This window comes from Cannabis sativa, chromosome 6 (assembly GCF_029168945.1).
Source record: "Cannabis sativa cultivar Pink pepper isolate KNU-18-1 chromosome 6, ASM2916894v1, whole genome shotgun sequence".
NCBI lineage: Eukaryota > Viridiplantae > Streptophyta > Magnoliopsida > Rosales > Cannabaceae > Cannabis > Cannabis sativa.
In genome coordinates this window covers 9,758,797-9,770,018 of record NC_083606.1, presented here as the reverse complement: position 1 = coordinate 9,770,018, position 11,222 = coordinate 9,758,797, and the positions used below count along the sequence as shown (strand labels likewise).

At 35.9% G+C, this 11,222-nt stretch overlaps 2 protein-coding genes across 2 annotated transcripts; both read right to left on the bottom strand.

Moving 5' to 3' along the window:
* Positions 1-1,029: 1,029 nt before the first annotated feature.
* LOC115724863 (uncharacterized) lies at positions 1,030-3,335 on the bottom strand. The gene is made up of 3 exons (XM_030654228.2): positions 2,768-3,335; positions 1,847-2,085; positions 1,030-1,351 (listed from the first exon to the last, which is right to left on the bottom strand). Exons 1-3 carry the CDS (start codon positions 3,233-3,235, stop codon positions 1,105-1,107), a joined length of 954 nt encoding a protein of 317 aa, XP_030510088.1. The 5' UTR covers positions 3,236-3,335; the 3' UTR covers positions 1,030-1,104.
* Positions 3,336-4,624: 1,289 nt separating this feature from the next.
* On the bottom strand, positions 4,625-10,844 carry LOC115694939 (uncharacterized). Its single transcript, XM_030622042.2, has 3 exons — positions 10,678-10,844; positions 10,339-10,583; positions 4,625-5,058 (listed from the first exon to the last, which is right to left on the bottom strand). Exons 1-3 carry the CDS (start codon positions 10,825-10,827, stop codon positions 4,809-4,811), a joined length of 645 nt encoding a protein of 214 aa, XP_030477902.2. The 5' UTR covers positions 10,828-10,844; the 3' UTR covers positions 4,625-4,808.
* Between the last annotated feature and the right edge of the window lie 378 nt (positions 10,845-11,222).

Below are 11,222 nucleotides of genomic sequence, written 5' to 3'. Positions count from 1 at the left end.
AGCGCTTGGCGGCCTTGGCTTCAAAGATGGTACCCTTTGGAATAAAGCTTCCCTTGCCAGGTTTATTTGGGATTTAATGAATAAAAAAGATCTGTTGTGGGTAAAATGGGTTAATGCAGTGTATCTTAAGGGGAATAACATCTGCTCTTACATCTTAAAAGCAGACACAAGCTGGTTTTGGAAGAAGTTGTGTTGGATGAGAACTGAGCTCACTTAAGCTAGAATCATTTGTGCTGGTGTTGGGGGAACTTTCAAAGTGTTTAAACTCTATAATTTGTCCTTAAACTAGGTTTTAGATCCTCCTGCGAAAGCGATTTGTTGCAGCCTCAATGTTCTGAAGCATGGGTTTATATTGTGGCAGGCGGTTCACTCGAACCTTCTCACCAGAGATATGCTTAGCAAGTTTCAAATTGTTGTTGAGAATGACTGTTGTGCTGTTTGTGGAACATATTTGGAGTGCCATCAGCACTTATTCTTTGAATGTAGGCTGTCAAGAATGGTGCTTGCTGATTTGCTTGTGTGGCTGGGGTTCAAAGGCTGGTCGATCAGTTTTAACAGCTGGTATTGCTGGTTGTGTACTGCTCCGGTGAGTTTCATTGGCAGCAACTATTTACTATTTATGGAGGAATATGAACAATTGTATATACTTGAATTACTCTAAAACAGTAAATTGTATTGTTCAAAGTATTAAAAATGATGTAAAGTATAGATTGAGCATGGTCAAGAATAGAAAAAGGTCTAGATCGGAGATTGATTTACTTGAGAGAATGATTTGTAATTAATTGTTGTTGTGAGGTTGGGTTTTTTCCTTTGGGAAATCTTGAGAGTGTATTCGGTTTGTGCCATTAATGAAGTTTTTCTTATTGATACAAAATATATATAAAGTGTGTCCCAATATTTTTGTAAATTTTTTTTTTTCTATTTTACAATATTTTTGTAAGTTGTCCAAATATATTTAAGGATACTTTCAATCAAAATTAGACATATTTCACATTTTTATAAACCAAAGAGAAGACGCAATGCTTACTAGGAGTGAAGAACTTCTTGATATAATAACTTTCACATCTTAATTAAACTTACAAATGTTGAACTTGCAGTACAAAATCAATACTTCTTAATAAACTCATAAATGTGAGTGGTAATCTCCTCTGGTCTGGCTTGGTTGATATAGTGACCAACACCTTCTATTATCACAATTTCTTGGAGAGAAGGAACATCTTTCTTGAATTCACCACTTTCTATGTATTCTTTTCCACCTAAGAAACAATACGTACTGTCTTTATCCCCACTTATAAACTTTGTTGGAACTTTGATTTGTGATTCCGTCCATGGTGCTAAAAGTTCCCAATTTCTGAAAACCCAAAAAGAATATATTAATTAATAAAATACATAGGGTTAGCCTTATTTTTTTTCATCACCAAGATTTAAGTTTTTGTTTTACAACTATTGTTTATGGGACTGTTTTGCCCAGACAAAAATGGTTTTACACGTTTCACACATGCGAGTCTGCTAATTGAGTGTCAAGAAAAGTGTTTATTTTTTCGTATCTCTCAAAGCAAGACATGAAAATTCTTTTGTATCCTACAAATAGTACGCGAAAAATAAACCAAAACGACACACATTCCACATCCCGCACTGTGAGACACAAAAGTAAAAATTTTCATGCCCCCGTAGCGCGGAAGACAAAATTCTCCAAAACTTTTTCCAAGTCCCTCACTTTTTGTGTAGTAGTGGACTTGTCCCCATATTAAATAAAATGAAAATGACTATTAATTGAATAAGCCTCATGTATATATACTGAAAATAGATCCAAATTAAGGCATGCATGAAGGAATAATTGACATACAAGTTCAAAGCTCGATAATAGTTGACTCCTCCAGTGAATCCCTTTTGGTTGAACTTGTTTGCACAATAATTGATGTAGTCTTGGGACAACCAAGAGGGTAATGGCTCAACAAGTTTTAGTAATCCTAATCCTCCTTTTGGAATGATAAGAGGTGTTGTATCAAAAGAAGTATGAAATATTTTAAGCACTGTTGCAGTGTCAACAGAACCCAATTCTTGGTCAATCTCTCCTATTTCTTCCTAAAAAAAAATAACATAATTAATTAATAAAGATCAATAATAATCGTAAAGGGCTGCAATGATATTTTTCTAATTAATTTAAGTTTTTTTTTTTCCTTTTAAGCAAAAATTATAGCATAGTAAATATTCTCACAAAACTTGTATATTTTTTTTCTTTATAAAAAATGTAATTTTCATTAATACTTTTAAAATATTCTTTTTAGACCCCACTAAAATATTAGACTGGCTTAGCCACTCAATAAGGATAAAGAGTAGCCGGCCTACCAACTACTAAATTATTAACAATGATATTGGTAAGTGTTTTACTATTTTATTATTTTATTAGACTTTTATTAATATTGTGAGCAAAACAAATTAAATAGTACGTTAAGTAATACAAACAACACACTAAAAAATTAAGTTAACTAAAAAATTCTGAATAATTTTCATTGTCCAAAATTAGTTTGAAAATCGTTTATTTCACTTGATATAGACTTCAATTATATATGATTGTTGATTATTAATTGTGTTTCTTTTAATGGTTACTAATTAAGTTACTTTATTTTCGATAATTATATAAAATATATATAATAAAACGCTCGTCCCCAAACTTTGGATCATCATGTAATAAAGTCAAACGAAAGATATAGCATATATATAATACATATATAAAATCTGAAAAATATATTATGATCATGATCACCTGAAATCTGCAGATATAGAAATCATCCCCCATAAGAGTCTTAAACCTTTCATCAAAGAATTTAACGTGAGGGTTCCTATGAATGAAAACCACACCAAGGTTGACCAAAGCTTTGACTCTGTCAGGCCTGAGCAAGCAGAGGTACCAAGCCATGGCTGCTCCCCAATCATGGCCCACCAACAACACCTGCTCGATACCCAGATGGTCCAATAGCCCAACGAGGTCACCAACAACGTGGAGAGCCGTGTACGACGCCGGAGACGGTGGCGCGTCGGTGTCTCCGTAGCCACGAAGATCGGGAGCAATGCAGCGGTAACCAAGAGAGGAAAGAGACAGCATTTGGTGGCGCCAGGAGATCCAAAGCTCAGGGAAGCCGTGGAGGAACAGGATCGCCGGACCAGTCCCGATCGATGCCACGTGCATGTTTATTCCGTTGGTGGTGATGGTTGAATGTTCTATTTTCTCCATTGTTCTAATTTTTCTGAGATAGTTCTTATTAATGTTTTGTTGGTGGTGATATATTCTTGTATTAATATATTGTGTTGTATATTTGTATATATTAACATGTGTGACGGAATTAACGAAGTCATCTAATATTTATATTTATACAAGAAGTAGGTAAAGTGATATTATTGATGTTTATATTTAAAGTAATTAATTTACAATAAAAATACTCAAGTATAATTTGTATTTGCAGATAAATATTTTTTTAGTCGTTCAAGAGTTGTTTTTAATTGTTCCATTTTATTGTTTTATGGTTGTTTTATAAAAAGATAGTATTTTTGTAAAAATTCTGCATGTTTATATGTTAAAACGATTTCTTCAAAAAGTAGATAATGATAGTATAATTTTTGAACTCAAATAATTACTATTAAAAAAATATTTTAAACTCTTTTTTAGAAGAAAAATGTAGAGAAAATTTTATTTTTTATTACTAAAGAAAACTATGAATATTTTTATGTTTCATAGTTAATAAATAAAAAGAGGAGAAAATAAAATAAAAAAAAAACTAAACAATTAGCCTATTTGCATTCATATATATGGGCTGCTCATCTTTAGCGTTTATGTATATACATGTTTTAAAAAAGAAAACTAAACAATTAGCCTATTTGCATTCATATATGGGCTGCTCATCTTTAGCGTTTATGTATACACATGTTTTAAAAGAGGCCAATTAGGATTTTTTTTCCCCGAATTTTGACATGTAGCAAATCATGGCCCTTCAATTTTTTTTTTTTTTTGCCATTAAAAATTCTCCTTGAACTATTGAGATTGTTAGATTTAAGGACTTTTGTCTAATTTTAGTAAAAAAATTCTAACATGGATGAAAGTTCAGGAGACATGATTTAGTACATATCAAAGTTTGAGGGGCATGTTTTGGTAGATACCAAAGTCTGGGAAACATGGTTTAGTACATAAACCATCATTGAAATAGTAAAATTCAATGAAATTAGATAAAAATCTTTAATTAAATCTAACAATCTTAATAGTTTAAGAGAAATTTTTAACGGCGAAAAAAATTCAAGGAGCATGATTTGGTACATGTCAAAATTTGGAGAAAAAAATTTCTAATTAGCCTTTAAAAAAATTAAAATACAACGGTATTATATGGCTTAAATAAAAAGAAAAATGGTATTTATGAGATTAATTTTAAAATTTCATCCCTCAACACAAATTTCTCTAATATTTATGTATATTGTAAGCAAATAATTTATGATAATTTTCAATACAAATTAAAGAAAATGTTAAAATAAAAAGAAAAATCATCGTAGATTCAAAATCCAACATCATTAATGGAATATTTGGATAGATTAACCTCGATCGAGCGTGCCCAACCCAATCCAATGAAGTTGAGCGTAAAAGAAAGTTCACATTTATTATTGAAGCCAGAATTAAGGCTGAAGTTATTGAAACAAAAAACACCGCAAGAAAAGCAGCATACAACAAGAACAATTAAACATTACAAAACAAGAACAAAAACAATGGTAGCTAGAAGAGAGAACAATTAAGGGAACAACCCAGAAAATACATAAACCATCGATTAGTATTTCTTGAAAAATTCATAAATATGTCCACTAATCTCATCTGGTTTAGCTTGGTTGGCAAAGTGAGGCACATCTTGAATTATAACCACTTCTTCAAGTGAGGGCACATCTTTTTTGAAGCCACCATTAATAAATATGTAATCTTTCATTCCTTCAAAATGTAGTGGATGGTCATTCGCCCCAGCTATGAACTTTGCTGGAACTTTCACTTTTGCATCTTTCCAAGGTAACAGGAGCTTCCATGATCTGCATACAGTGAATATAAATATATTTTGGATATTGTTACTCAATGCTTATATATATATATATATATAAATAACAAGAATATTGTATTTCTGTTATACTCTGTTAGTTTATATTGTATTCTGTTAGTATCATAGACAGATGTATATGTTCTGTTAGGTTGGTCCTTTGTTTCAACGGTTCTCCTTGATTTAAGGAGATCTGCTTCTGATTTTACTGCTGCCTATTTAAGGCTTATTTCCTTTTGTAAATCAATCAATTCAATACAATAAAATCTCTTGAATGTTTTCCCTTTTCTTCCGCAATATGGTATTAGAGCAAGGAAGCTATACTTCCTTTCGATCTTGATTCGTTCTCCTCTTCCTCGCCGTGTTTTCTGTTCTTCTCCGGCGACGTTCAATGTCCGCAGTTGAAGAATTCGTTTCTTCAATCGACAATTCCTCTTCCTTCATAGTCTTTTCTCTGAGTTCTTGAGACGCCTCTCTAGGCTTCTTTCTGTCCAGCCATGTCCAACGATCAAGGAGTGGAACGAGACAATGAAGCCACTGCTCAAATCGACAATGGTGACAATCGGATTCAAACACCAGGTACGGGTTTGAACACTCAAATAAACAGACCTAGAAATCCTTATGAAGATCCATCCGATCCTTATTTTCTGCATCATGGAGACAACCCTGGAAATATTCTGGTATCCCAATTGCTCACTGGACAGGAAAATTACATTGCTTGGTGTAGAGCAATGGAATTGGCCATTTCAGTCAAGAACAAATTGGGGTTCTTGAATGGTTCCATACCCAAACCTCCTGTAACCGATCAGATTCTCTACAATGCTTGGATTCGGAACAACAATATCGTCATTTCTTGGATAATCAACTCGGTTTCTAAGGAGATTTCTTCTAGTATTCTTTACGACGAATCAGCTGCTGCAATATGGAATGATCTAAGAGTTAGGTTTCAGCAAAGAAATGGTGCTCATATCTACAATCTAAGGAAGATTTTGATGAATCTAAAGCAAGAAACCCAATCCGTCAGTATGTATTTTACCAAGCTCAAGACAGTGTGGGAGCAATTGTCCAATTTCAGGCCAAATTGCACTTGTAATGGCTGTACTTGTGGAGGAGTCAAGAAATTACAAGAACACCACAATATGGAGTACATCATGTCCTTTCTCATGGGATTATCGGATCTTTATTCACAAGTGAGAGGTAATATTCTAGTTATGGATCCTTTGCCTGAAATTAATAGGGTTTTTCATTTAGTGTCACAGGAAGAGAATCAAAGAGGAGGGAAAATTGCTACTGCCGATCCCAACTCCAACATGGCTTTTGCCTTTCAAGGAGAAAGAAACCCCGGAAAATCCGATACTTCCAAGACCCAAGGACAGAAACGCGGTAGACCTTTTTGCACTCATTGCAATATGCACGGGCACACCATCGAAAAGTGTTACAAGATACATGGGTACCCTCCTGGATACAACAAACCAGAAAAATCAAAAGGTGTTGCAGCCAATCAATTTCAGACCACAAATGACACTGGTTCGGATGTAAAAGACAACAACACTATGCTGCCTCAATTAACACCAAACCAATATCAACAACTACTCAATCTCTTAGCATCTCAATCCACTAATCTGCCTACTACCGATCCCAATTCTTCCTCAGGTAGTTCAGGTATTGTATTAACAAATTATGATTTTTTGCCTAAAGAGAAATCTTGGATAGTGGATTCAGGTGCCACTAGACATATATGTTCAGATTTAAAGCTTTTTCAAAATGTTCATACTGTCCATACTACTAGATTGATTCTCCCTAACAATAATCATGTCTTGGTTCACAAAAGTGGGAATGTTCGTATCAGCAAGGATCTAGTTTTACAAGATGTACTCTATGTTCCTACTTTCCAATATAATATTGTCTCTGTTAGCTGCTTAACTCAAGACAATAACTATGATCTAAAATTTCTTGCTAATGAGTTTTACATACAGGAAATACACACCAAGAAGAAGATTGGCAAAGGTGAATCGGCTAATGGTCTCTATCTTTTGGACACCACTACCGTCCCTATCAATGCCTTCACTTCCGCTGAAATTTGGCATAAAAGATTGGGCCATTTGTCAAATAAATGTCTTGATTTGCTTAGTGATTCTTTACATTGTAAAATGAAAAATTTACATGTTATTGAACCTTGTTACGTTTGTCCTCTAGCAAAGCAAAGAAAGCTTCCTTTTCCAAATAATAAAAGCTTTACTTCTCATTGTTTTGATCTTATACATTGTGATATATGGGGTCCTTATCATGTCACTTCCCACTCTAATCACAAATATTTCCTTACTTTAGTAGATGATCATTCAAGATTTACTTGGATTTATCTTCTTAAACAAAAATCGGATGTTCTCCTTATTATACCTGAATTTATTTCTTATGTGCAAACTCAATATAATTGTGTTTTCAAACGTTTCAGATCCGACAACGCACCTGAACTTACTTTTAAAGATTTGTTTTCTAAACATGGCATTCTACATGATTTCTCATGCATTGAAACTCCTGAAAAAAATGCCGTCGCTGAAAGAAAACATCAACACCTCCTAAATGTTGCAAGAGCTTTACTTTTTCAATCTAGAGTGCCTATACAATATTGGACAGAGTGTATTCTTACTGCTGTTTTTTTGATCAACCGCACTCCTACACCAAATCTCAAGAACAAAACGCCTTATGAAATTTTGTTTGGGAAACAACCCGAATATGATGACTTAAGATGTTTCGGTTGCCTTGCTTTTGCATCAACCATTACTTCCCACCGAACAAAGTTTGAACCTCGTGCAAGAACATGCGTGTTTTTGGGATATCCAAGGGGAGTTAAAGGATATCGTTTATATGATTTAAATTCTAAACAAATTTTTATATCTCGAAATGTAGTTTTTCATGAACATGTTTTTCCCTTTCATAAACTTAATCCTAGTAGTAATAATGTTGATCCTTTTTTACCTCTTATTCTACCGAATAAACATATTACCAATACACATATTGATGAGTATCCCAGTCCGTTTTCTGCTGACTCTTTTCTGCAGGATATTGCAGAAATCACACCAGAACTTGCTTCTCAAGAATCGGCCTCCTCTGAATCTCTTCTGCAAGATATTGCAGCCAACACACGAGGACCTGATGCTCCACAACAGGCTTCTACTGACTCTATTCTGCAAGATATTGCAGCCAACACACCAGTACCTGATACACAACGACATGAAGCACCACATGGTCCACCCGATTCACCCATTGCTCCAGAACCCGTGCCTAGGAGATCTTCTAGAGTGTCACGGCCACCTAATTACCTACAGGATTTTGAGTGTTACAACCTGCTGGAAGATAACACTTCCACTTCTTATCCTTTATCAAAATATGTTTCTTACTCCAAACTTTCCAAGGCTTACAAAATGTTTATTCTTGCGATTCTGGTAGAGTTCGAACCTCAGAATTACAAACAAGCCATTCAATTCAAGAAATGGCTCCAAGCCATGGACAATGAACTCCTCGCACTCATCACCAACAAGACCTGGTCCGTGGTGCCTCTTCCTCCTAACAAACGCGCCATAGGATGTAAATGGGTGTACAAAATCAAGTACAACAGTGATGGAAGTGTCGAACGATTGAAAGCTCGTCTTGTCGCTCAAGGATACACTCAACAAGAAGGCTTGGATTTTTTTGACACCTTCTCACCCGTAGCTAAGATGGTCACCTTCAAACTCCTACTTGCCATTGTCACTATTAAACAATGGTTCACTTTACAACTCGACATCAACAACGCCTTCCTCAATGGTGATTTGGATGAGGAAGTTTACATGCAAATACCCCAAGGACTCCAACTTCCCCCTTCTATATCGGGTGACAACCTTGTATGTAAACTTCATAAATCCATCTATGGACTTCGCCAATCCTTAAGACAATGGTATAAGAAACTCACCGACGCTCTTCTTGAAGAAGGTTTTACTCAATCACAAGCCGACTACACCCTTTTCACTCGAGGAACACAAAACACATTTGTAGTGCTTCTTGTTTACGTGGATGACATTATCCTTGCCGGTCCTAACTTGAACATTCTACATCAGTTACAAGACGCACTCGAGCTCAGATTCAAGCTTAAGACTCTTGGCCCACTTAAGTATTTTCTTGGTTTTGAGATTGCAAGAGCTAATTCCAATCTTTTTCTCTCACAACGCAAGTATACACTTCAATTACTTGCCGATACGGGATACACCAACAGCAAACCTGCCAAAGCTCCCATGGATCCAAGACTACGACTCAATGATCAAGATGGGGACCCTCTCGATAATCCATCTCACTATAGACAACTCATTGGTCGCCTCCTATACTTGACTCTTTCTCGGCCCGACATCACATTTGCCGTCAACACTCTCAGCCAATTCATGTCTTGCCCTCGCACTACACATTTGACAGCTTTACATCATCTTCTTCGCTACCTCAAAGGGTCACCTGGCCAAGGCATTTTATACTCTTCAACATCATCCCTCCATCTTCGAGGATTTTCTGACTCCGATTGGGCAACTTGTTCAATCACTCGTCGATCTATAACAGGCTATTGCATTTTTATTGGCGATTGCCTCATCTCTTGGAGAACAAAGAAACAACCAACGGTCTCTAGAAGTTCAGCTGAAGCTGAATACCGCGCTTTGGCTTCTACCACAAGTGAGATAACATGGATACAATACCTACTACAAGACCTTCACATCGATCAACCTACCCCTGCTTTCATTTACTGTGATAACCAATCGGCGATCCACATCGCCAATAATCCAACCTTTCACGAACGCACCAAGCACATCGAACTAGATTGTCACTTCATTCGTGAAAAAATCACCAAGTCTGCCATTAGATTGATCCCTGTTAGCAGCAATCTACAACTCGCTGACGCCTTCACCAAGCCGCTCCCATCTACCATCCTCAATACTCATCTCTCCAAGATGGCCATTCATGATATCTATGGTCCATCTTGAAGGGGGGGTAACAAGAATATTGTATTTCTGTTATACTCTGTTAGTTTATATTGTATTCTGTTAGTATCATAGACAGATGTATATGTTCTGTTAGGTTGGTCCTTTGTTTCAACGGTTCTCCTTGATTTAAGGAGATCTGCTTCTGATTTTACTGCTGCCTATTTAAGGCTTATTTCCTTTTGTAAATCAATCAATTCAATACAATAAAATCTCTTGAATGTTTTCCCTTTTCTTCCGCAATAATAAATTAGAATATTAAATGGTTACTTAATTACATGTCCAAAGCTCGATAATAGCTCAATCCTCCAGTAAAGCCACTCTTCCTGAACAGCTTGGTATAGCAGCCGAGGACTTCATCTGTTAGCCAAGAGGGTAATGTTTTGGGAATTGGTAAACTCTTGAATCCTCCATCTTTCTCTAGAGGTATCATTAAAGGATCCAATCCAAAAGATGAATAAAGAATTTTTAGTACATCTGCAGTGTCCATTGATGCGAACTCGTCTTCCATCTCTCCTATTGCCTATACATGTCATACACATATATATTAACAAATCAATATTTTTGTTAGTTTGATAATATGTTTATAATTAAAATAAATGATAATAATTTGGTACCTGAAACCTACACATGTAGTACAAGTCCCCATAGTAATCCCTAAACCCTTGCATGAATTTTTTATTAGGATTCATGGCAATGTAAGGCACACTGAGGTTGACCACAGCTCTGACTTTGTCAGGATAGAACAAGCAAAAGCTCCAAGCCATGAAAGCTCCCCAATCATGCCCAATGTTACGTGCAGTCTATGATGGCACGTTACAAGCTAAGTGATGCCCACAAGTTGGCCAAGTGGTGGCGCATGTTGTGGTGCATGCAGGTGGCATGCTGATGCTTAGTTTGTATGCAGTGGCATTTTCGTAAATATCTTCAATATTGTCCAGATCGGGACGGGACTTGGTATTCACCATTTATTTGGGTCTATAAATAGAATGGTGCAATCGGTTTGGCGAAACTAGGTGATTTGGTATATGGTGCTTCCCATATGTCTACAGAGCAAAAATCATCTATGTTCCTGGTAGAAGGCTAAAAGCTCAGAATGCTCTTTAAGGGGGTACTCTGGTGTCAGCTCTCCACCACCCCTTGCACCTTGGTACTAAGTGAG